The sequence below is a fragment of the Ursus maritimus genome, unplaced genomic scaffold, assembly GCF_017311325.1.
Source record: "Ursus maritimus isolate PB19 unplaced genomic scaffold, ASM1731132v1 scaffold_18, whole genome shotgun sequence".
NCBI classification, from domain to species: Eukaryota; Metazoa; Chordata; class Mammalia; order Carnivora; family Ursidae; genus Ursus; species Ursus maritimus.
This window is the reverse complement of record NW_024424230.1, coordinates 4,612,536-4,637,693: the sequence shown is the minus strand read 5'-3', so window position 1 is coordinate 4,637,693 and position 25,158 is coordinate 4,612,536. Positions and strand designations below refer to the sequence as shown.

The 25,158-nt window shown below is 40.7% G+C and overlaps 1 protein-coding gene across 3 annotated transcripts in view; it reads right to left on the bottom strand.

The window, feature by feature from the left end:
* Positions 1-6,908: 6,908 nt before the first annotated feature.
* The window catches only part of LOC103658413 (cytochrome b5), a 36,886-nt gene continuing 18,636 nt past the window's right edge, over positions 6,909-25,158 (bottom strand). Inside the window, exons 2-6 of one of the 3 annotated variants that reach the window (XR_567154.2) lie at positions 15,152-15,280; positions 13,084-13,113; positions 10,067-10,090; positions 8,972-9,006; positions 7,169-7,279 (exon numbers count right to left, since the gene is read on the bottom strand). Coding sequence is in view for 2 of the 3 variants with exons in the window: in XM_008685894.2 (XP_008684116.1) it covers positions 7,019-7,279; positions 13,084-13,113; positions 15,152-15,280 (420 nt within the window). In the remaining variant the exon portion in view is untranslated. Of the gene's footprint in view, positions 7,280-8,971; positions 9,007-10,066; positions 10,091-13,083; positions 13,114-15,151; positions 15,281-25,158 lie in introns of all 3 variants that reach the window. The other 2 variants (XM_008685895.2, XM_008685894.2) reach the window with 2 other exon arrangements.

Sequence of the window (25,158 nt, the reverse complement as noted above, 5' to 3'; positions counted from 1 at the left end):
AAAGACTTTAAGCAAATACAGAAAGTTAAATAGGTGTGTAAAAAAACTTAGCTCTATCAGTAGAGAAGACTTGGTTTTCTTTAGCAATCAAAGCCATGATAAGCACATCACAAAACACAGGAAATTATTATTTTTCAAAAGATTTTATTTATTTGAGAGAGAAAGCACACACGCATGAGCAGGGGTGTGGGGGCAGGGCAGAGGGAGAGAGGGAGAAACAGACTTCCTGCTGAGCAGGGAGCCCGATATGGGGCTCAATCCCAGAAACCCAAGTTCATGACCTGATCATGACATTTGTTTTCTAGGCAAATACAGAATCTTTGTTTTCTAGATTACTTAGAAAGGTAAGGAAAACCCTTTCACAACCTCTTATCAAAAGCAGACCAAAAGTCCAAGAACACTTTGCCCTTTTAACAGAGAGAACACCCAATTCTAATTTTGCAGATAACTTTTTTTTTTTTTTAGAGATAATGCATGCATGGTGGGGAGACACAGAGTGAGAGAATCATTTTTTAAAGAGTTTATTTATTTGGGGGGGGTGGAGAGGGCAGAGAGAGAGGGAGAGAGAGAGTCTTCAGCAGATTGCACTGAGCACGGAGCCCGATGTGGGGCTTGAGCTCATTACCCCGAGATCACTACCTGAGCTGAAACCAAGAGTCCAACGCTTAACTGACTGCACCACCCAGGCACCCCAGGGAAAGAGAGTCTTAAGCAGGCCCCACATGCAGCACAGAGCCCAGCATGGAGACCCAGTTGGGGCTCGATCTCACAACCCTGAGATCATGACCTGAGCTGAAATCAAGAGTCGCACACTAAACTGAGCCACCCAGATGCCCCTGCAGATTACTTTTGACGTTAAATTCATTCATTGAAAAAAAATCTTAAATTTGTTCTAATCTAAGCCCGCTTGCACACATAAAATTCTTTTGCAAAGATTCCTTTTCCACAAACTTCTACAGCTTTTTAAATATCCCTTCAAATTTTGTCCTGTTTTTCCTCTTTCCCATTCTGAAATAACAAGCCTCACTTTAGAGCAAAATCACTCTCTTTTCCCTCAACAAAAGTGTATTTTCATTCCTCACACCTTCTCTTACCAGAAACACACATCTTACTTTCCTTGCATACAGAAATGCTTCCCTAATTATTTCTAGTACCTTACATAGGTTACAATTTTTAATGCTTAAAATATCTTAATTTCTGAGGAAAATAAGGAAGTTAACAATTGTGAGCTCTTTTACTTTAGCATTCTCTGGCTTGGCAAATTCATAAATATATTTTATATTTTCTAGAAACACACGCTTTCTCAGTATGGAACAAAACATGTTTACTCACAAACTCAAATAGCTTTAGTTGTTCTGTAAAAAGAAGCCAAAAAGTAAACTTATCCATATTCAGTAATCAATGGTTCAGTATTTTATTTAGAAATGATCTACGTATTCAATGACTAATTTAACAAAACTTCAAGGTTTCAGGTTGCCAAAAACATTTGGGGAAACTATTTAAAAAGTTCACTTAAAAACTTCTAACCCACTTAAATCTATTTAATTATTTGTTCTCTCAACAATTATGTTTACTTATGAAAATTTCATCATACCAGGTTATTTTCCTGATGACAAATTTTATAAACCGAAACAACATGAACTTATTTGATTAAAAAATCCAGGTAGCTGCCCTTCAACAGACGAATGGATAAAGAAGATGTGGTCCATATATACAATGGAATATTACTCAGCCATCAGAAAGAACAATTAGCCAACATTTGCTGCAACATGGACGGGACTGGAGGAGATTATGCTAAGTGAAATAAGTCAAGCAGAGAAAGACAATTATCATATGGTTTCACGCATTTGTGGAACATAAGGAATAGCAGGGAGATCGGTAGGAGAAGGAAGGGAAGAATGAAGGGGGGGGTAAACAGAAGGGGGAATGAAGCACGAGAGACTATGGACTCTGGGAAACAAACTGAGTGCTTCAGAGGTGAGGGGTTGGGGGAATGGGATAGGCCGGTGATGGGTATTAAGGAGGGCATGTATTGCATAGAGTACTGGGTGTTATATGCAAACAATGAATTATGGAACACTATATCAAAAACTAAGGATGTACTGTATGGTGACTAACATAACATAACAAAATTAAAAAAAAAATCCAGGTAGAATGAAAGATATATGTGTGCATTATATTTAATGTTGATAATTCTACAGATATCTATTTCAATTAAACCAACAAATTTTAATCAGCTTTAATACTGAATATTTTCCCAGATCACATGAACCCAAAAAGCATTTAGGCCTCTATTCTATTTTTGAGAATTTTAAGAATACTTAATTCATATAAGCGCCTAAATTTTCTTTAATTCAACTGAATAGAGCTCTTTTACAAATTCATTTTGGCAATGCCATCTGGAGGCGGAAAATACCCCACATGTACAATACCTATGCATAAACACATATACACAGAGACAGAAGTCAACAGAGACCTTACAGCTTTTGTTTTAAACCTTCAGCCATGAGACAGGCAGGCTAATGCAGAAGTCACTGGCTGGGTCCAAATCGTGTGTCCGGAACATGGAATAAGTAAAGCTTACCTGTTCAGGTAACTAAAGCTTTTTTGTATTAGTATTTGTGGAGAAGACACTTAAAATTTTTCATTTGCCTAAGTTTCAAAGAACCTTTTCCCCTCTTGTTTCTCTTCCAGTAAGAATGACCTCCCCGAAGTCTGTATTTCAAAGACAGGGCCTAGCTCAGAGTGTGGGCAGAAGACCAAGTACAGCATTTCCATCCCAAAGCACAGAGAAAAAAATGCAAGTTCCTCCCAGAAGAAACCTTGTTTCCTAAGGCCAGAATTTTTACAACACTAACTAGGCTTTTGAGATCAATCGAGGTGGTTTTTGGATTGGTAACAATAGGTGAACTTTGAATTGTTCCCCGAGCTGCATTTCTGGTTTTGTTGAAGATTTGTAAAATAAGGACAGTTGTTTTTAATTCCTCAAAGACTTGGATTACTGCCTAATGATACCAAAGGGTTGATCTGTCCATCCAACCACATTATCTTCAATTTGTTATGTATCAGGGAGAAGACTTCCAACTAAGATGAAAATCAAAGATGTCTCTGTTCTGTATTTAGACCTGTTTGTCTTCAGGAAGTTTTAAGTAAATCATTTTTACAAAGTCTTTCAGGTTTTTCTTTCCTTCTGGATGCATAGTTTTACTTTAGCTTAGGGTAGAATGCCTACGATAAAATTACGATCAGGCACTGAGTATCAGCCTCTGGCTTGGCCATCTTTTGACCACAGAGCTACTTTACAAAAATCTTTTAAATATTTTGTTAGTTTTCAGCTAGGACAAACAATAAATATTTTTGGCAGTAGTGAACATCCCCTCTTGGATGTTAAAGAGGGGTCCCCCCAAAGAGGGTGCAAAGATGATAACCTTCCCAAGATCCAGAGAATCACTCCCAAAGACAGCCGAAAGGAAGAAATGACAATGGTCATGTCCAAGGCAGGCAGAAAGCCAAGCCAAGTTCTTAGGACACAAAACGAGACAAGCAAGAAAGCAAGAGCTATCCCTGCGGAGGGGGGGAGAGTTGATAACCAGTGTGATTTGGAAAGGAAGAGACGAGACAACTCAAATTTTATTTTCCCTCTTGACAGGGGATCTCTGCAGAGAGAGATCCAGGAGAGCAGACTCTGGTAAGGACCCTCACCCTTAGCCAGCCTCTTCGTTTTCCCAAGACCTCATCCACAGGCTCCAAGTGGGTTTAGAGAATGTAGCTTCAGTATCTACCAGAATCTGGCAAGGTTTTCTGTTCATTTTCAGTTTCCCTTGGTTGTTTAAGGGAATAATAGCCATGTAACAAAAACTCCCCCGGAGTCCCGTCAACTCTGGGAGAGGCCCAGATGGGAGCTCTCCTTTGAGAGTAGATGTGGAGGCACCCCTAAGGCCACTAACTTGGCAAACTTTGTTTATGGTCTTGTCCCGAAGTCCCTTTCAAAGTTCTCAGCTGCGGTCATGAGTTCTGTCAGACAGATGGGAGCTCAGTTCCATCCTGGTTTGTTTTTTTTAACCAGTCTACTAGTCTCAGGAACTGATGCATTTCCAAACAGGGCAGGAAGGGCAAGGCTGGGTGACCTCATTTACTGTATGCAACCGGGATGCCATAGGAAGAGAGCTTCCGGACAGGCTTTAAAGTCTGTCGCAGATTCATCTTTTTTGTTTGCTCATTTGAATAATAAACCAAATGGGGCAGGCAGGGAAAACTCCTTCTGAGAATGGCTTTTAAAAGGTCAATCATCATTTTGGGGCGCCTGGGTGGCACAGCGGTTAAGCATCTGCCTTCGGCTCAGGGCGTGATCCCGGCATTATGGGATCAAGCCCCACATCAGGCTCCTCTGCTATGAGCCTGCTTCTTCCTCTCCCACTCCCTCTGTGTGTGTTTCCTCTCTCGCTGGCTGTCTCTATCTCTGTCAAATAAATAAATAAAATCTTTTAAAAAAAAATCATCATTTTGCAAGCTTTTCCTGGTCCATAAGGGAAGTGTGTTTAAGAGAAAGGACCCTAAATATCTTCAGGTTTACACCAATCTGCTTCATGCTTCCATTTTGGGGCTTCCTCAGGGCTGACCAGCATGCGCACAAGCCCACAGAAATCTGGAAACGTGGGGTCACTGGCCCAGCTAGTGATCTAAATTCTTCTGGAAACTTTTGGGGATCCTCCCTGGATTTCTTAGGAAATTCTTTTACCAAGGAGTTTAAGATATCTGAGGAGGACCTCCTGCAATCCGGGGTAACCCATTCTATTGGTTTGGTTTGGGAGCCCTTGCTTTCTAAATCTTGTCTAATGGGAACGTTCCTCATAATGACCATTGTAATTCTAGGTTGCATTTAGTAAAACTCTGTCATTGTTGTAAATATCCACAGCTTCTGGGACCACAGTTCTTAGACAACAAGTAAAGCAGTTGTGCCAAAAAGGTGGTGTGCTCAACTCTTGGAGCTAAGGCTTTGGGTCTTCTGGAGCCAAACTAATACCCAAGGGGATGTGTCACTGGGTTGGGGACTATGTGGTGTTCTACGGTGCACCTCACCACATGGAGACTTTCTTGAGGCTGACAGGTGACCCAGTGTCAATCTATCCTGTTCTGTGACCAATTTATGGATAAAGTTGGGTGGCAAGTGTTCTAACAGCTTTTAAGTGCTCAACTCATGCCCACCAATCATGCAGCTTTGGGCTTCCAAGATTCCCATTAGCAACAACCTTTACACAAAACACACTGGATCTGGGCCAGCTTACGTCACACCCAGTTTGACCCCAGCTGGCATGGGAGTGGGGATAGGACTAAACCAGCAGACCCCAAACAAATGGTGAACTGTGAAGTGAACCACCAGCAACACGGAATCAGAGACTTCACCAAGGGCTAAGGATCCTGATCAGAGGGGGACTGCGGACTGGACTGCCAGCAGTTCTCAACATGAAATCAGGGACTGTCATCAAATGTGAGCTTGGAAAGCCAGTTAGTTCAGGAGCTTGACGTAAAGAGAGCAGAGCTCAGAACTGAGAGGAACTAACCCACGGCCCTCAGAAACGACGAGAAAGACAGAGAACGCGGTTTGTGGGTACCATGCCTGTGTTTCTCGTGGCCCCCAAAGCCATCAGAAGTGTCCTTCAGATCCCATCACTGCCACCTAATCTGTTAAAATCCAAAATTCATCTGAATAAAATGTAAAGATCTTATTAGTTTTATTCAGGAATTCATCCATCGGGCAATATCCTGTCTTGCAAATAGAAGCTCCAAAGAGCTGTGCCAAATGGAAGACTTTTATGGGCAGAAAGAGACTTTTAGCAGAGCTGATCGTTTCAGGCAAATTCATCTTCCTTTGAGGGGTCGGTAGGTGAGGGAGGGTATCCACCGGGGATTATCTCGCTAGTGCTGACCAGATAATTCCAGACTGACTGGCTTCAGGGTCCACTCCTGATAAGGGCTGAAACTGCCAGCAGTTTAAGTCTCAAGTCTTGGTGTGGTGATGTGGGTTTAGCACAAGTGACTCAATTTGGGGCCTGTCGCCTCTTTTTAAACAATACTCTGTTTTTAAAAAATTGCTTTCCAAGGTGTTTCAGTTATTTCTGAAGAATTCCATTGCTTATCAGTTGGTTAGCCTGCCAATGGAAACTGGCATAGTCATACATAACTACAAAGCACTTAGAATCTAATTCATCCTTTAAGTTTCCATATTTAAAAGAAAAAGAGCGTGGGGCAGAGAATAAAGATGACAGAATTAGTCTCCTGGAACTCCGAGAAAATGAACAGAGCCATACCAGAAACCCTCATGGCTCATCACCACCAGCTACATTTCTTCAAAAATCAGATTCCAAATGTTCCATAATCTCCTTCAAATTTTGTTTTTGTGAAGTGGGAAATCAGTATTTCCTTAATGAATATATAAATAGTTTGTGCCTCTAAATGAGGAATTTTTTTAAACTTCAGAACCTATGTGACTGAGAATCTCTTCAGTAAATTTTTAGTCTGTGAGAAGGAACAGCTAAAACGTCCTCCCATGGTCCACGGGTTTCCTTTTACATTGACTGTATTTTTTAATCAAAGAAGAGATGAGAGTCTTTCTCATAGGTCCTAGAGGCCACCTTCTCTTTTTATCATCTATTTCAAGTAGAACAGTTAGAAATCTTTCAATTCTGAGCTTTTCTTATTCCCTGGGAAAGGAAACCATGCTGGAGCAGGCAGTACGGGTTGTTCAGGGAGACAGGAGGCAGCACAAGGAGGGACGAAGGACGTTGGCCATCTCACGTCATATAGACTACTTGAGTCTGAATGATTAGCACATTAAATGACTCTGCTAAATAATCAGATTCTAAATGTTAAAGACAGTTATATAGCAAATAGACAGGCAAACGTGGTGGTGTATTTTAAAAGCCAGATATATTTTTAAAAGATCATGCCTACAATAAGTAAATTATGTAGTGATGGAACACCAAAAAAAGATGATGAACAAAAGGCACGTTCTAAGAGTTCAGGAGTAGAAAGAACAGAAGAGTTCTTTTTGGTTTGGTTCAAAGTAGGAGAAAAGGGAAACAGGTGTATTAAAATTATTTTTCGGGTGAAGGTTTCTGTCAGTTGAAGCAGTTAACATTGGCTTCTTTCTCCCTGGTCCAAAGCAGTCTTTTCCTTCCTTGGCTTCTGAGAATGTGTTCAATCTTCTGCGGTGTAGAGGTGATACATCAGGGCTACCACCAGTGCTGAGATGGCGGGGATCACCCAGTTGGTCCACCAGCTGGAAAGAAACGGCAATGATGCTTGTAGGATGCTCAACGCACAGGACTCAAAACCTTTGCTCCTTTTAATCACCGTGAAAATCACTGTAGCATGTTTTTATTATCTCTGTAACCTGCCTGGATGAAATGTCAACTGCGTTGCTAACAGCAACATGAGTGCAACACATGCCCTAGTATACCAGCAACTGCTCTAGCTTTGTAAGAGAATTAATGACCCCTCCCCATTCCACTCAAAGCTGTTTCTAGAAACTTACACAAAGAGCTATGAATCACTCCCCCAACAGATGCTACCAATGACTAGTGACTTATCTAAGGACATCAACTCTGGGTTACGTATCACAAGTTCAAAAAGCAAATATTCCTTACAGGTTTTATTCTACTTACATACATGAAGAATTTAAAATAGCACTAAACTGAGACAAGAAAAGCAAGGTTCTCATTTTGGGAGAGCCATCAGCAAGCTCTGTAACCAAGAGAAAAGCACATCCCCCGGACTGTGAAGTTAAGGAGTTTGAGCCGTAGGGTTACTAAGGTTGCTACGAGCACCACAGCTCTATGTTCCGTCATTCTGTTTTGAAAATCTAATCTCTGCCCATGCACAGTAGATTTAACACATTAAGAAACAGCATGCCCAAACTACTTAATCTGTGGTCCATAGATGTAAACTCAGAAAAACCCCTAACTTACACATTGTTTCAGTCCCGGTGCATAGAATTTTTGATCAACTATAAACAACAGATTACAGATCAAACCAGGGACAAAACTAGAATGATCTTCAATTTAGATACGAACCTACAGTTTCTTAGAAAACAAAATATACAGGCTGCAGAATGTGAATTAAGCCAGATAATGCCTATAAAGACATATATTTTCTGTCATAAACTTTCTATCCTTTAATACTCTTCACACATCAACCCGTACAAAGATTGTGTTCCATAAAAAGATTTAAACTGCAAAAGGATGACAAATGTAACTTTCATCTTGGTGGGGTTTTCAGTTTTCATTTAGAAGGAAACTGACCTGTCAGTGAAATACGGTGAAGGACTACTGCCTGAAGGCAGGGAATGTACCAGAACAGCAACACACTGGGGAGGTTATATTTGACAGGGTGGAGTAAAATAGGCATAAATGTGTGGTTTTGAGCTTGGGACCAAATATCTCTATCTACCAGAGAGCTATCTGCCGATTATGTATTCGATATGCTAGAGCTGCCACAAAGGTTAAGAGGATCTTGGCCTGTGACACAGAAATCCAGTCCCTACAACAAGTGATTCATGCTACACCTGGAGGAACACTGAGCCAGTGCTTAGGGAGATACAATCACTACAATAAAGAAACGGACCATACATTGAATGAGAAAGGATGTTTTCCCGGACAGTAAAAGATCGTGCAGGCCACAGGGCTACCCTGGAGAAAAGGAAACCCCATTTGTTCTGCCTGTTCTATAGGGTAGGTGCAGCTGGAGGGCGAGATGTGGGGTTGTTCTGAAGAGTGTCTGGAGTCCGAGCTCTCTGACAGTTGAGGAGGGGATGTCCTGAGTCATCTGGGCACCAAGTGGAGATGACCCTGCGCTGTCCACTGAGAGGGGGCACAGTGGGAGCCTGAGCCTCAGGTGGGGGAGGAGCCCTATGCCCACCCTGACTTGACTGGCCTTCTGATCGCAGTTACTTTAAGGGAAAACTACGACGTACCTGGAATTAGAATCAACAGTAGTAATGAGAGTTTCCTGAAACACAAGAGAAAAAATGAACATAAAGGGAACAGCTGCACATTTACTGAATTGACTGAGAACTTCTTTTAAAAGAAGATCACAATATTCAGTACATTCTTCAAAACACATTGAAAGGGAAAACTATATCACAAACCTCTTTTCCCTAAAATGCCTAATTTCACCATTTTTTAGAAGAAAAAAAATTTAAGAATCATCTGTATTTAAATTACTTACAAACATAACCTAGATAATTTGAAAAAATGTTAAAAAAGGCTACAAAAAATATGCTCTACACCATACACATGTGAATAATGTAGGAACTGAAAACCGGTATTACGTACACAGACACATAACCCCACCACTAGCTTCAGGAAGAAAAGTTTAATTCTTTAAAAGCATGAATGAAACCTTCAATAAAATCAGTTATTTCACTCAAATTTTATATGAAGTAAAAGTGTACCCAAATTGTATTAAAAGACATGTCAACCAAAAACAGAAAAATAAGAACGGTCATTTAAATTCTCACACTCTGGACCACCACCTTTCCTGGCCTTCTCTGACTCTGACAAGACAGCTCTAAAAAGTGGAGGCCTCAGGAACTGACCCCACAGAGTCACCAGCCAAGAAACCTCCAAATAAGGACACCCTGTGTGTGTGCTGGGGTCTTTCACAGTTGGCCTAGTTTGCCTTCCAGAACTTTCTGAGAGAAGTTCTGTCAGTACCATGACAGTGAACTAATTTTGGCTCTAGAAAAAGACATACGTCCCCAAACATGAATAACTAAGGCCTAAGGAAAAATAAACCTTTCTGGGCTTGAAAACTAAGAAGCATTCTTTAGAAATTTCACACCAGCGAAAGTATTAGTGCCTTAAAGGAAGGGAGCCGTAAGTAAGGTAGCTTCATCTGAGAGTTCATCTCTGCAGTTTCCCAAAGCACAAGATAAGCATTTAGCAAAACCAGCCACACTCCGTAGTGAGGCAAAGCCACACAGCGAGGCAGCACATCAGAGAAACCCCACGAAAAGGCAGAAAACTGTTAGGGAAAAGCAAGCAAATCAGTTACGAGACCCACAAACCTGGAAACATGGCCTTTAAGATTCCTGACACAGTGGGGGGAAAAAAACAAGTCATTTAAAAAGAAAACTTCACACATTTATTATCTTTTTAAGCAATGTTAAATCTTAGCGACTACAGAAAGTATTCATAACTACTGCAAGATTATTTTTCAAATTTTGCGTATATGAATAAAATTAACAAGGGTTACCAGAAGTCGCTGGACTATGCAAAATGATTATTCAGCTGTTAGAAGACATAATAAGTTCTGAAACTGGAGCACAACAGTTCACTGAAAGTAAAATATTATTGTCACAACAGAAAGTTAAGCCCAGAATAGTAAACAGAACACAAACACAGATCTGTTATTTTGTTATACCAAGCACGTGCATTTCACCAAACATGCTGACAACTCTATGGAAACCAGGCTGGCCTAGCCTTCCTCCTCCTTCATCACTGCCCTGAGCCTTAATGCTAAAACTGTTAGGGCACTGTCACCGCCAGCAACAACAATGATCTTCTAAAGAGCTGTACTTTAAAAGATTATATACGTTTCTGTGTGTTTATTATCTGTTATGCTCTTAACCCAGAGGTGCCTGACAGTTAAAGCAAGTTTGAATTACCACTTACCACACTGATGAAAAAGCAAACAAACTGTCTGGCCCGTCCAAGGGTCTGAGGGGCCTAAGCTGGGCTTCCGTGTGTAACTAACAAATATGTCAACAGCAACAGGCAGAAAAGACTATGGTTTTTATTACAGGCTCTGCCACCTGTTCACTCCATGACCTTGAGGGGGTTCAATTTCACATAGGAAAGATTAATAATTCCATCAGTACATGAGAAGCTATGTATATAATCATGCAAAGTGCATCAAGTTTTTGCAAATCAAAATCATCTCATATATACATACCTCTACTTTAGCCTATTCCTTAATTGGAAGGCTTTCCTAAAAATATCAGGGACACTGATGCTTTGGAGTACAGAGCCTACAGAACAAGCTTGAGACTGCACTGGCCAAACCTGAGATGGGTGCTAGCCATGGTTCTGCAGTGTGACCTCGAACGAGGTCAAAGCTTGCAGCAAGATCTGAGCTTCACTGTTTTTACCTTCCTGGAAGGTCTATGGATCCCCACAGGGGTATCATGAGACGCAAATAAAGTCACTTAAACAGCAACGATTTGAAAACCACAACCAACAAAAGGTATTGATACTACTGATATCCCCTCCATGTAAGCAAATTCAACAGATACAAATTTGTTTAAAAACGCATCATTTCTACGTCTACAAATATCTTAATCCTGGCAACTAAACATCATGTTTTCCTTTGGGCAGGGTCAAGCTAATAATCTTTGTTGCATCTTATTTCACAATTTAACTAGATATTTTAAGCAGCAACATTGAAAAAATTCAGACCACAGCTTACATTTATCAGCCTGGAGATAGACAGATGGTTATACAGAGACACACACACCAAAAGAAATACCTATGGACACTCTCTTCTGGCAAACTAGAAGCATAAGAAAGAAAAATCCAAAAAAGTGGTTATGTATTTTTTTCACTGTATTTGCTTATGTCCCCTAAAAAAGGCAGCCAGTTCTTGCCCTACTTCTGCTGATATAAACAAAGTCACATATGTTCTAAAAGAGGAAAGAGTCTGTCTTTGCGAAATACAGCAGTATGGTAAGAGACCTCAGCCCTAATTTCTGTTTGTAGGCATCGCTGTTTGGGATACGACGGGACCTAAATGAAATCTAAGTTAATGTAACGAGCCTTATCAAACTCTGGTTTTATTATAGCTGAATGATTTGCACCAAGATTATTAACATACTGAACACCTAACAGGAAAAAAATATACACTTTTTCCTGGACCTGACTGTGGAGAAAAAGCAAAAACTACACGCATCACAGGATTTCAGTTACCCCGAAAGTAGCCTCAACAAAAGTGCTAATGTTGGATGACCCAACAGCAAGGACTCAGCAACTGTTACAGAGGCAACTCAAATTCTGAAGTCCATTTGTTATCTTCCCAAAGTACTCAGATCACCAACACTGAACTTTCTGAATAGGGAAAGGAGAGAATATAAATGAAATTGCTTTGTAGGAAATAGCATTATCAAGACTTATATTGTACCATCTGGGGTATGAAGGTAAACACAGCCTTTATGCTCTACTGGAGTTACTGCTTTGGTTTTGTTGTAGATTAAAGACAATGTCTTGTCAACAGCAGCTAGTAAATGAGTTCACCAGTTCTTCGTACAAGCCCTGAGGAGTCTCACTTTTGGGCTCTAATAAAAGCAAGGACATAAACCAAAATGGAAAAATTATTCTTTCTGTGGTTTAAGCAAAACGTGCCTCCATGGTCCTTTAATTACAGGCCAACAACTATTCTGTCTGCTTATACTTGTCAGGGACTCTGATTGTTGTCATCAATTCTTACAATGTATTTATCTTCAAACATAAGTGAGAAGACCAGCTCAGAGAGAAGGAGGGCTAGTGAACCAGGGCATAAAATTAATATCCCCTAGAATATATTTTCCTTTCCGAAGGAAAAATGCATCAAAAAGTTATTATTTGAGTCACATTAAATTCATCCAACAAATACTTATTTAACACCTACTATGTCCCAGGGACACGGAGATGAAGAAGACATGGGTAGTGTCCTCCAAGGTTCAAGTATTAAGACCTGTGTTCAGATTTTAAGTTCTCTGAAAATAAGCCTCATGTCAAATCTTTCAGATCAGAAGCACAGGGCTACTTATAAAAGTAGCTCTTCAAGAGGTATCCACTGATAATTATGATGAAAAAATGATGTATTGAGAGTCTTACAAAGAGAACACACAAGCTGTCCTAATGAAACACAATGACTGGTCTCTACACAAAGTATTCTGCTGAGCCAACACGTTACATACTCATCTAACCTAGAGAGACCTATGCTGGCCTCATTCAAATAGCTAAAAGACTTTCATCCTCCAGTTTCACAGGCATGAAATACAGTGAAGATAGGAACGGTCACTGAAGACACTGGAGAAGACACACTTACCGAAGGCTTGGCTATCTTTGCTCTGTCATCCTGCAATTAAAAAAAAAAAAAAAAAAGAAGGTACATTACAGAATGAAAGAACATTTACAAAAGTACCATGTCCAAAACAGCCACTTTTATTGAGATTTTTTAAAAAACATTACTATTCAGTAATTAGCACTTTTAGGTTCATCAATCTAGGTTGTTAATTACAAAGTTTGACCCATCTGACTTCACTGCAAAAATTAATAGCTGATTAAATGATTAATTTTCAACCACAGTCCCAAAGTTTAGAACATCATCCATGATAATCATATTTATATGTTCATGTGCATATACATTTATTAGACTTGGATTTTGATCTTCAATTCAGGGGGCAGCTGAGACCTAATTAGATTTTCCCCTTGCTATCCTCTGAAATGAGTGTATGTATGTGTATATACCTGTGTACGTGTGTGTGCGTGTGTAATTTTCTGTGATATCCTCAGTGAATTCCTGCGATCTCCCAACGGCAGGGTTGTAATTTTCTTAAACCTCTGGTTGAGTAGTCCAAATTAAGGGTCACCTAGAGGTGACCACAGGGGATCCCCGTAGGCAGATGAGGCAGAAATGCTATAGTCACAGCCTGAAAACCCACCTTCTCCACACCCACAAGTTTGCAAAGGAAAGAATTAGGATAGAATCAAACATTTTGAGGGAAAGCCTCTCTGGTTACCATAAAACCACCTCACTTCGATGAAGTACGAAGAAGATGAAAATATGTGGGTGAATAAACTCTCCAGGTAAGTGAAGCTCATTCTTTCAGAGTACCCCCTCCTACCACCAAATAAACAAAAAAAAAAAAACCCACCTCCCCATTCAATGGAAATTGCTCTAAAAGAGATTTCCTAATTTTCAGGCCTTCCATAAGGAGCCTTTAAGCTTTCCGTCAATCATGGTCATTGCAAGAAACATCAATCAACAAAACCTTTCTTTTTCTTTCTTTTTTTTTTTTGGCAATGTTAAATTTCTTAGCTTGGTAATTGGTACGCAGAAGCTTATTTGATTAAAATTTTATATGATGCACTTATTGATTTACATTTGCCAAATATCTTATAATAAATGACAAGATTAAAATTATTGGCAAGTTATTTGGCAATTACATGTGATTTTTATTATAATAATAACAAAACTTTTCATATGGGTTTTTTTTTTCTCAGATTGCATACTTGGCCTGAGGCCACACACCTATATTAGCCCGCTTCTAACAGTGCCTCCACCCCCTCTGGCTGGCTCCCGGTACAGCAGCATGAGCTGGGAAGCAGAGAGGAGACCGTGTAACTGTGCTGAGAGGCCCGGGTGCTCTAGAGGCAAGAACAGCTGCACGCACGGCGTAGGATCCACTATCTGCTTGGAGAACTCCACCACCTCTTCCCAGGTATTCAGCTACATTCCAGGTAACTTCAGTTGACAGATAGGCAAAGTTTCATATGGTCATTCAAAATTGCCACAGAAGGGCCTAAATTCATATCACAGCCCCAGGTTTATATAAAAGCTAAATTAGGCAGCATCTTCCCAAAACCAGTCCAGGGATTGGCACCAAAGGTGACGTTCTCAAAGATCTGGGGTCAAGTGAGGAGAATGTGTGAGTTTTACAGGAGACAGAGTTTATTCATTTAACAGAGGTGGTTTGAATTTTTTTAATCATTTTTTTTTAGAATTGAAATATCCTCAAACTATGACAGTAAAAGGGAGTTTAAGAAATATTTCAGTCAAAAAAGAAAAAAAAAAGAAAAAAGAAACCATGCTGGGTCAATGACCCCCACCTTCTAAAATATGTTGCTCTGTAATACTCCATAGTCTGAGAGGCACTGTCCCCTAGCCATGGCCTTGGGTTAGAGGGTCCTGACTCTAAGTGCCAGTGAAAACTGCAACCAGGGAAATACAAAGAAATTTCTGGTCAATTTGTTTATGAAAAGAATGGTGTTATATAATCAGGAGGAATTGTTTTTGCTTTACTTCTTCAATTTCATAATATGCAAGTCTACAGTTTTAGCAAGGTCAACCCACAGCCTTAAAGAGAAGTAAACGCCTCCCATAAGATACGTACCGGATGAAGTTCCCCAATGATGAACGTTTTGGACAATTCTCTAGCATCTGTAGAATGTCCCACATCCTCAAAATTCTCAGTAGCATCCCCTCCAGCTTGTTCCCTTAACACCTCTTCCCCACCAGGATGCTGTTTGAAGGACAGATACAAAAAATAAGTATATTTTTTCTAGGCAAATGAGTTAAAAGGAAGTGGCCAGTTTCCTTAACCAAATAGGCTACTCTAGAAATTGCAGACAACAATGTGTGAGTACAACTCATCCACATGTGGATGAAAACAGCATAATCTTCTGTATTTAATTTCCTTCTTGAAAGTTCATTAGAATCTTTCTCCAGTAGTCAACATGTTCATTTCCCCAGATCACTCTTATGGCTATAAAAGCATTAGACACAAATTTTTAATCCTTTGGAAATGTCCTCTTTGCTTTTCCATAAAGCTCTCAAGATTGTCCTTCTTGACCTTTACCCAATCTATTTTTTCTTGAGTCCTATACCCTGACCTTTGACTTCTTTGTTCTAGGTGTGGACTTAACGCTACTACACCTTAGATGGTAACTGTGTGATAACTCACAGGACAGGAAGTGTCGAGCCTGTCAGACAGGCAAGCACATCCCCTGCCTCTAGCAGAACCCTTTCTAGTAGGAAGAAAAAGGAAAGCAAACAGGTGCGGCAGTGACTTGCCCAAGCTGCTGCTGTACGGACAAATTATTGATGGGGACAAGGGAGGCAAAGAAGAAAGAGCACCCCTCCACTGGGGGTTCGGGGGAAGGCCTTGTGCAACGGAAGTATTTTAGTGATCTTAGCTGCTTCAATTAGTAAAACAACAGATGGTCACAATGCAGGGAGAGGCTGACAAGGGGGCCCAGGCACAGACACAGATGAAATCCAGAGATCCTCAGGCAAGCAAAGGAGCTCTCAATCAAGTAAAAAGAGAGTAAGTGCTTGATTATATCACCCCAAATACTTTAATGGGGGAGAAAACCTTCTTAAATTGAGCCTCACTATTTCCTTAGATCAAATTTACCCTGCCCTTGAGCAAATCACCTGAAAGCATGTGTCCAATAACTAAACAAAACAATTCTCCTCTGCCTAAGTGACAGCACTCTGTTCTTAATTTCTCCCAGTGATGGAAAACATAAAGGTACATAACAGAGAATGGTGGACAATTACTCTGTTTTGAAATCCATTTCTCCTCCTACTTTGTTTAAATATATCTACTGCTATAGAAATCTACTTTTTTTCTCTATTATTGTAAAAGTTATCCATCTACATTATAGTAAAACTGGAAAACACAAAGAAGAAAATAAAAATCACCAAAATCAGCTATGGTTTTGCCATCTGAATAGGGATGGATAAACACACATGTAGATGTGCGAATAATTTTTTAAGGAAAACTGAGATCATTACCTTATGCATACGGTTTTATTAGCTTAAAAGCAGATTATAATACATGATACAGAGACAGTATTGCCACTACTACTACGTGAACTTAGGAAAATAATGGTATTTATCTCATATAATTTTTTAAGATTAAATGTGTTAATATAGGTGTCTGACACATAACATACGACTGATAAACATTATCTAGCATTTTCACTAAATATTTTCCAACGTCATAAAGCATCTTTCCACAACATGACTTTTTAAACAGTTCCCTTATGCTGCGTACTGAGGGAATTTCCAAAATTATTTAAATGTCTTCTATTGGGGGCACAGAACAACAGAAGTCCACTTTAAACAAACATGAGAAGCCACCCCAGGGGTACAGGTGGTTGACTGGCTCAGTCTGAGAGCCAATCTGAAGCTTCCTGATGCACCTCCAAGGCTGTTGCAATGGAAACCATGATGTGTTGATTCCGGAACAGTCTACTTACTGGGACTGAGGAGTACAGAAGCCAAACACAAGTGAGATAAAATGACCACTCCCTCAGCACCAGAAATTATGTAAGTTCATGGACTGTGTTCCTTCCATGTGGGTGGCTGAACTCAAGAGTTCCTTAACTTTGGGTTCTTATTAAGGTTATGTGAATATAGACAAATCTCTCAGAGCAAAACATTAGTTTCCAGTTACAGCCTATCTTCAAAGGAAATTTTCAAATAAGGTTAAAAACATAGATTGGCATTTCCTAAAGCATCATAAAACTGGACAAGTTTTAAAAATAGAGAATTTTGATTTTTAAAATGCTAAAATATATCAGGTAAACATTCTGCTTCACAGAGAGTAACACAACAGTCTTAACCTGAAACAAAAGGGCAACTTCTCAACTTAATTTCTGACCAAGCAAGGAAAACAGGAGAATATGTCTCTACGTGTACATATGTGTGTATCTAGCTATGACTTATACTTTGCCTAAACCATCTCTGTGAGGTAATTTTTTTCAGGGGAAAAAAAAAAAAGAAAGACATCTTAAGTTCCACTGACCACTATTTAAGAAAAATTATAAAATGAACTGACATTAAAATACCTTTGCCCCACTCTAGGGGTTTTTTTAAATGATAAAAACAAACAAACAAAAAAACCCAAAAGAACAAACAAAAAAACTTAAAGTTTTTTTCTTTTTCCTAGAATAAAATAACTCTAATCTTGATAAGACAGCAAAACATATGAGACTAGCTTATTGTAATACCAGATATTTTCCTTGAAATATATTTATGATGTGGGGAGAGACAGAGATACACACTTTGTGAAGTAAATCAAGTCTAATCATGATGGTTTGTAACTTGGTGATTCACCTTGTCACTGTCTTCACTCTTGTGAGCAAATTCATGCTGTAGTCTTCATATGCACACATTTCATTTTCAGCCTGAAGGAAACTCTCCTTCCTCACCTGTCAGTACTCTTAAGAGACAGGGACACTGGTGTTGGTGCCATCTTGGTTACTCCCAGAGATGGTATATGTCTATGGTTTATGCCCAGAAGCTCTGAGAAAACTTACTATCTGTTGGGTAACTTCTAGAATTTGAGAGGGACTCAAAGAAAAGGCAAGGCTTCAAAGAGGAAAGCAGGAGAATAACAGGTGATGAAAATTATCTGGAGATTTTCTGAAAGATTTAAGGAAAAGACCAAATTGCCTAGTCACACACAGACAAGATCAGAAATAACAAAAGAGGTGAGACTCTCCTAAAGAGTCTGACCCAAGCTCTGGTGAAGTTGTAACAGAATCCTGTCCTCAGAAAGCAGCACTCACAAGGGCCCCCACGCATCCCACCATGTGGTGGCAGCCAGCAGCTGTAGAGCCCAAAGAAGGAGAGCCGGGAGGGACTGTCAGGGGTGATAGTAAGGAAGACTCAGGAAGGACAGAAATGGATGCAGCTGTGGGAAAACCAGCCATTTCCACTAGAGCTGTCCTTCTTTTTTTTTTTTTTTTTTTTTATTTTTTTTTTTTTTTTTTTTTTTAATGATTTTTTATTATATTATGTTAGTCACCATACAGTACATCCCCGGTTTCCGATGTAAGGCTCGATGATTCATTAGTTGCGTATAATACCCAGTGCACCATGCAATACGTGCCCTCCTTACTACCCATCACCAGTCTATCCCATTCCCCCACCCCCTCCCCTCTGAAGTCCTCAGTTTGTTTCTCATAGTCCATAGTCTCTCATGTTTCATTCCCCCTTCTGACTATCCCCCCTTTCTTTATCCCTTTCTTCCCCTACTGATCATTCTAGTTCTTATGTTCCATAGATGAGAGAAATCATATGATAGTTGTCTTTCTCTGCTTGACTTATTTCACTTAGCATTATCTCCTCCAGTGCCTTCCATGTTGCAGCAAATGTTGAGAACTTGTTCTTTCTGTAGAGCTGTCCTTCTAACATAAAGCCTCCCATTTTGCCACAGGAAGATTTCATTTTCCATTTGTGTTATTATGTTCTAAAGTCAATTCACTCAACAAACACATACCAAGTGTCTCCATGTGCCAGACACCAAGGTGTGCCAGACATTTGGAGCAGAGAAGGTCCCAGCTCCTGCCCTGGGGGGATTTACAAACTAACAGGGATCCCACAGAATAATCCGTAACTGTACAGCTAACTGCTGGTGAAAACCAGTGTTCTGAAACGAAAGAGCACGGTGCCACAAAGGCTACAACACAAAGGACTCAGGAGCTGCTTCACTGAGCTGAGATACAAAGCAGGAAGGAGTCAGGATCAAGCAGGGGCAGAGACAGAGGGGGTGACTGTCCCATGGGGCAGGGAGAGGCTGGGGCAGGGGAGGGAGAAAGGCCAAGTTGCGGAGGGCAGGGCGGGCCACACAGAACTCTAGGCCCCTTCAGGGATTTTGATCTTTTTCCTGCAAGCAATGAGAAGCCATTGGGAAGATCTAAGAAGAGAAGGTGACAAAAGCAGGTTTAGTTTTAAAAATATAACCTGGTCTTCAGAGTGAACAACAGATATAAGGGCAGGAAGGGACCCTGGAAGACAATTCGCTAAGGCCATTACAGTACTCTAGGCAAGAGAGAGCCTGAGGCAGGCTGGAAGCAGCCCATGGAGATAAAGAGGTACAGAGGAAGACAAAAGGCAAGAGAGGAAAGACTTCTTGACGGGATGAAGATGGTGGATGAGAGACAAGATGCAACACGAGGATGCAGGTTTGGGGCTTGCCCAACAGAATGCATGATGGTGCCAACCGCTGGGAATGGGAATCCCGGAAGCAGACCAGGTTTGGCGGATAGACTAGTTCGAGCAGGGCCTCTGCACACTCACTGTGTCCACATACTTGGTGATCCAATAATTCCCTCTGTCTGCCTCTGCAATATCTCCATTCCACAAGTTACCCAAATACACCTCGCTCTGACACCATATAAGAACCCCCAGGTACAAACAGGGAATACCAATAAGATAACTGGAAATAGCTTTCAGTCTTGACACCCATAGTTAAGGCTTATTTACAGGAAAATATATTTGAAAAGATAAAAGATTAGCACAGTCCATAATTCAGAAGACATTAACTGCCACAGCCCCGCTCCACTCCTAAGGATACTTTCAGGAAGACATCGTGAATTTCTGTGGTATCGACAGTAACGCTGGCTACCAGGGCCTGAAATTACATCTGACTTTCTACTTTTCTCAGCAGAAAAGCCCTCAGCAACCTTGGTACGGTGGATCTCTTCTTGAAATGCTGGCTTCTCCCGGCTGCTGGCTCCTGAGTTTCCCTTCAACCTCACTGGCCACTACTTTCTAATCCGTTCATCTCCAAGTCTCAACAAGGGAGCACCACAGGGGTCAAACCCTGGTCTTCTCCCATCCTCAACCTAGCTCTCCCAGTGATTTTACCTGGTCTCCGACCTAGAAAATCAAATGAGTAATAGCCAACTACCCCGAGCTCGAGTCCTCCCACCTGCAGCAAGCTACCTCACTGTTCACTCAGCATCGAATGCATGTCCCAAACACAACATAACATAACCAAAACCAAATGTTTTACTTTCCCTAAAAATGCACTGCTTCCAAGGGCGCCTGGGTGGCATGGATGGTTGAGCGACCAACTCTTGATTTCAGCTCAGGTCAGGATCTCAGAGTCGGGAGATCCAGCCCCGTGTCGGGCTGTGCACTCAGTGAGGAATCTGCTTGAGATTCTCTCTCCTCTCCCTCTGTCCCTCCCGCTCATGCTCTTTCTCTAAAATAAAGAAATAAATCTTAAAAAAAAAAAAAATGCACTGCTTTCCAGAATTTCCATTCTCAGGAAAACAGTGCCACCATGTACCCAGTTGCTGTGGTCCAAAACCAGAAGTCAAACTTTATTCCTCTCTCCTTCCCACTCCAACCCACCAGCAAATCCAGGTGGCTACCTTCAAAACATAACTCAGGATCCAACCACCTCTCCCCTCTTCCAACACTGCCACCCTAGACCAAGCGACCAACACCAAGCACAGACAAGCACAATGGTCTCCTAACTGGTCTGCTTCGTCTTGCTCCTTCTACAATTAGCTTCCTCACATCATCATACCATGAGGACTTTTAGAAGATGATTAAGGTACTCCAGGGAAGGGCTAATGTTAGCCTAGTCCAGGGTGGCTGGTCATAGTGGAAGTGAGGAGAGGTAAAAGGGAAGTAGAAAAGGAAAACAGACATGCCCAAAGATTCTGCCCACACTTGCAAATATCCAAAGTCTTTCCAGCTTTCTAGGAGGGCAGAGTGAATGCACCCTTGCTCAGTTCTAGCCGGTCTCAAGGCAGGTCCTCAACCTGCCAAACTTGTTCTCCATGTCAGATCCCTCCCATCTGCATCTGCTTGGAAGATTCCTCTCCCAACCTTTATGTGATCCCATCTACCCTTCATTCATACTCAAGTTGGCCTTTCAGAGCCCTTCAAGGATTTCCCCATCTAAAGAGCCCACCCCGGGGTGCCTGGGTGGCACAGCGGTTAAGCGTCTGCCTTCGGCTCAGGGCATGATCCCGGCGTTCTGGGATCGAGCCCCACATCAGGCTCCTCCGCTATGAGCCTGATTCTTCCTCTCCCACTCCCCCTGCTTGTGTTCCCTCTCTCGCTGGCTGTCTCTCTCTCTGTCAAATAAATAAATAAAATCTTAAAAAAATAAATAAATAAAATAAAGAGCCCACCCCACACCATGTTCTCTACCCACTTCCTATTTTGTTTGCCTTCACAGCACTCATTACTACCTATATTTATATCAATTTGTTTATAAGATTCATGAGGACAGAGACTTTTGTCTGTCCTACTCATCACTACTGCCCCAATACCTAGTTCAATGCCTGGCACATGGCACATACGAAGAAATATTTATAAGTTACTGTTGGGTAAATAAAGGAGATAAGCACAGGTCATTGCACACTGATTTTGGAACCATTACATCTAACCAGTTATGCGGATGATGACAACTTTCTCATTTCAACTATTCTAGCTCATACCACTCTCCTTTCCCTGAACTATAATAGTTTTTACCATTCGGAAACCATATAATTTTATGTTGAACTGCTGTCTGATTTATTTAAACAAAATATTTACTGTCTACTCTGAGTAAGACATTGTGTGGGACACACAAAAGTTCATGAAAAAATCAGCATGGCTCAATCCTGAAGAATCATGTACTTACGCTGAGGTTAAAGAAATAACAGGAGAAAACCCTTGGCCTTCACTGATACAGCCTCACAGTTCTAATCATCAATGACCCAGTAGGTCCTAAACATGTAGTAACATGCGACACTGCTAAGCATGGATTTGAATCACTCTGAGAGGAGCAAATGAAACACTTAGCTACTGCCCGACACCCACAGCACAGTGCCATTCAATGATTCTCAACTTACTTTCACTGCTGCAACTTCTGTGATGTGATAAAAGCTTTCTTTGTGACAAATGGCTCTGGAAAAAAGTCACCTGCTAATAATGGTGATGGAAGTGAAGAGAAAATCAAGAAGTATAATAAAGCAATCGTTTTGTTGCCAGACATCAGAAATGGAGTTTGGGATAAGATGTGAATTCAGAAATGGCTTCGAATAGTGACACAAATGGTTCCACCAAATACACTATCTACACGGAAACCAAGTGGCTCACAAAGCTGTTTTAGTGAGTGTTCTAGACCAGTACTGTCCAAAAGAACTTTCTGCAATGATGGACATATTCTATATCTAACCTGTCCAAGATAGTAGCTGCTAGTCACAAACAGCTACTGAACACCTGAAATGGGGTGAGAAACTGAATGTAAATTTTATTTAATTTATTTAAATGTAAATAAGCCATGTACACTCATTAGCTACCACACTGGATACGTAGCTACAGACAACACAAACCTTTTTCAAGACATATAGACAACCCAGGTGAAAACTGATAAAGCATTTCATTTGCAATGAAAGATATATTATTTAATGTGTGTTTGTGTGTGAGACTACACAACACAGGCAACCCCACAGCTTTGGGCCTCTCAAGGTGCACTGCCTCTCAAGGTGAGGAGGCTCACAGATAAGGGCCAATGGCTAGAACAAGGGCTCAGCACAAACCAAACTGCCTTGGAAAAAAAAGCTTTTGTCAACTAACTCATCCAAGAAGGAGGGGCCAAGATAAAAGCTGATGATGGCCGAGGGCCAAACGACTCTTCTCTGTGGTTACAGCAGGTTGTAGGATCAAGCCTGACTTGTTTTACCAACCCTAGCGCATTATAGGGTAAGGCCGCTTAAGTCCTTATAAGGACAATGCAATAAAGACTGGCATGACACAGAACAGTTCATTTATATTAATTTAACAAATTATTAGTTTTATGGCTTTAGTCCTTTTATAATCACTAAAGGTCTGAAGTGGTCTCTTAGGCTTTTCAGTTACACTCTACTTAACGTGAGAAATACAGTTGTAATTGTACTGTGAATTTGAGGATTTATCAAAGTCAAGGGACTCACAAATGCATACAAAAATGAGAGGAATACCAATAAGGCAGAAAATAAGAAGCATTAAATGAATATCAAAATCCAAGGAAAGAATAGATCATTCCAGATGGAGGACAGGCCAAAATGGAACCCTCCGCATGCTGAATGCCTGACAGGGAGGGTGAGATCACTCCTACCTCATTAACAGCACTCACTGAGTCTGTATGGTACTCAATGATCTATTAGGTATACTGCCTGTTTTCTAAATAATATAAAGGCTCAAAAAGAAAGAAAATATCACAAACTTGATCAATATTTCTTTCCTGGGCATCAAATATCCATAATGAATTAACCAGTATTTACAGTCCTTTGGACAATACTGAAATAGAAACAAACTCAGATTTTCATTTCATCTTAAATCATGCTTGTATTATCAGGTAAACACTGATGAGTTATGTGCTGTGAAAAATCCACACACTTTGGGGCGCCTGGCCAGCTCAGTCATTACAGCATATGACTCTTGATTTTGAGGTCATGAATTTGAGTCCCATGCTGGGGGGGGAGGAGAGAGGAGGAGGAAGAAGAGGAGAAGTAAGAGGAGGAGGAGGAGGAGGAGGAGGAGGAGGAGGAGAGGGAGGGAGGGAGGGAGGAAGGAAGGAAGGAAGGAAGGAAGGAAGGAAGGAAGGAAAGAAGAAGGAAGGAAAAAGAAAAAAAAGAAAAATCCACACACTTAAAACCAATGACCAATTTGTCACTCTTCACCTACAGAGCCAGTCTAGTCATGGTCCCACCCACTCCTCTTTCCAAATATATCCCACTGGTAAGAATTTGCTTTAATCTGAAAAACACTCAGTCGAGGTGGAAGTCAAGTACTCTTGGGATTGCTTTGTTCAGGAGGGATACCAATGTTATCAGGGTTAACCCCACACTCACAGCCTCCACTCAGAAACCATATGATAAGCTTCATTCATAACAAAAGTCTAAATAACCTCACTGAGAAGACATGTGGTCTGTTTAACACTAAGGAGCTCAATGGTTTACACCCAAGGTCATTACAAAAAAGAATGTGACCCAAACCTGATGGCAAGACTCCCATGGTCCGCTGATGTCACAGCAGCACTGTCCAAGTGGTGAAGACCAGTCCTAGGAGAGCTGCTTCTTACACCTCATCCCCTAACCCCTGGATATTCTCTGCTTCAGTAATAACCACTAGCAAGAGATACCACATACAACACACAATGCCACATACAACATGTAACTTTTTCCAAATGAAAATAAGTCCAATTTCCCATACACAGAAAAAAAAATGAGTATCAGAGTAAACTACAAGGCGCTTTACTACAGCCCAACAGTGTAAATGTATCAGGGGACCAGGTACAGAATAAATAGATAGAGTCAGTGAAGGCAAAGTCTTAGATTATTTTTGTGTGTTAAGAGGCCAAGAATAATAACAGCAACATAATGAAAGTAGGGCCTCAAATCCTTTTTAGAATGAGGCCAAAGAGAAATGCTAAGTAAAGGAACAAATGTATAATTAGAGGATTTTTTAAACTGCAATAAAATTCTATTTCATATTTAGTAGTACACTGAATAACCATAAATAATGCTAATAATACAGGAAAAAGTGGATCTATAAAAACTGGCAAGATAAAAAAGATAAACTTAGATGCCTCTCCTGATACAGATGTTTTCAATAAGT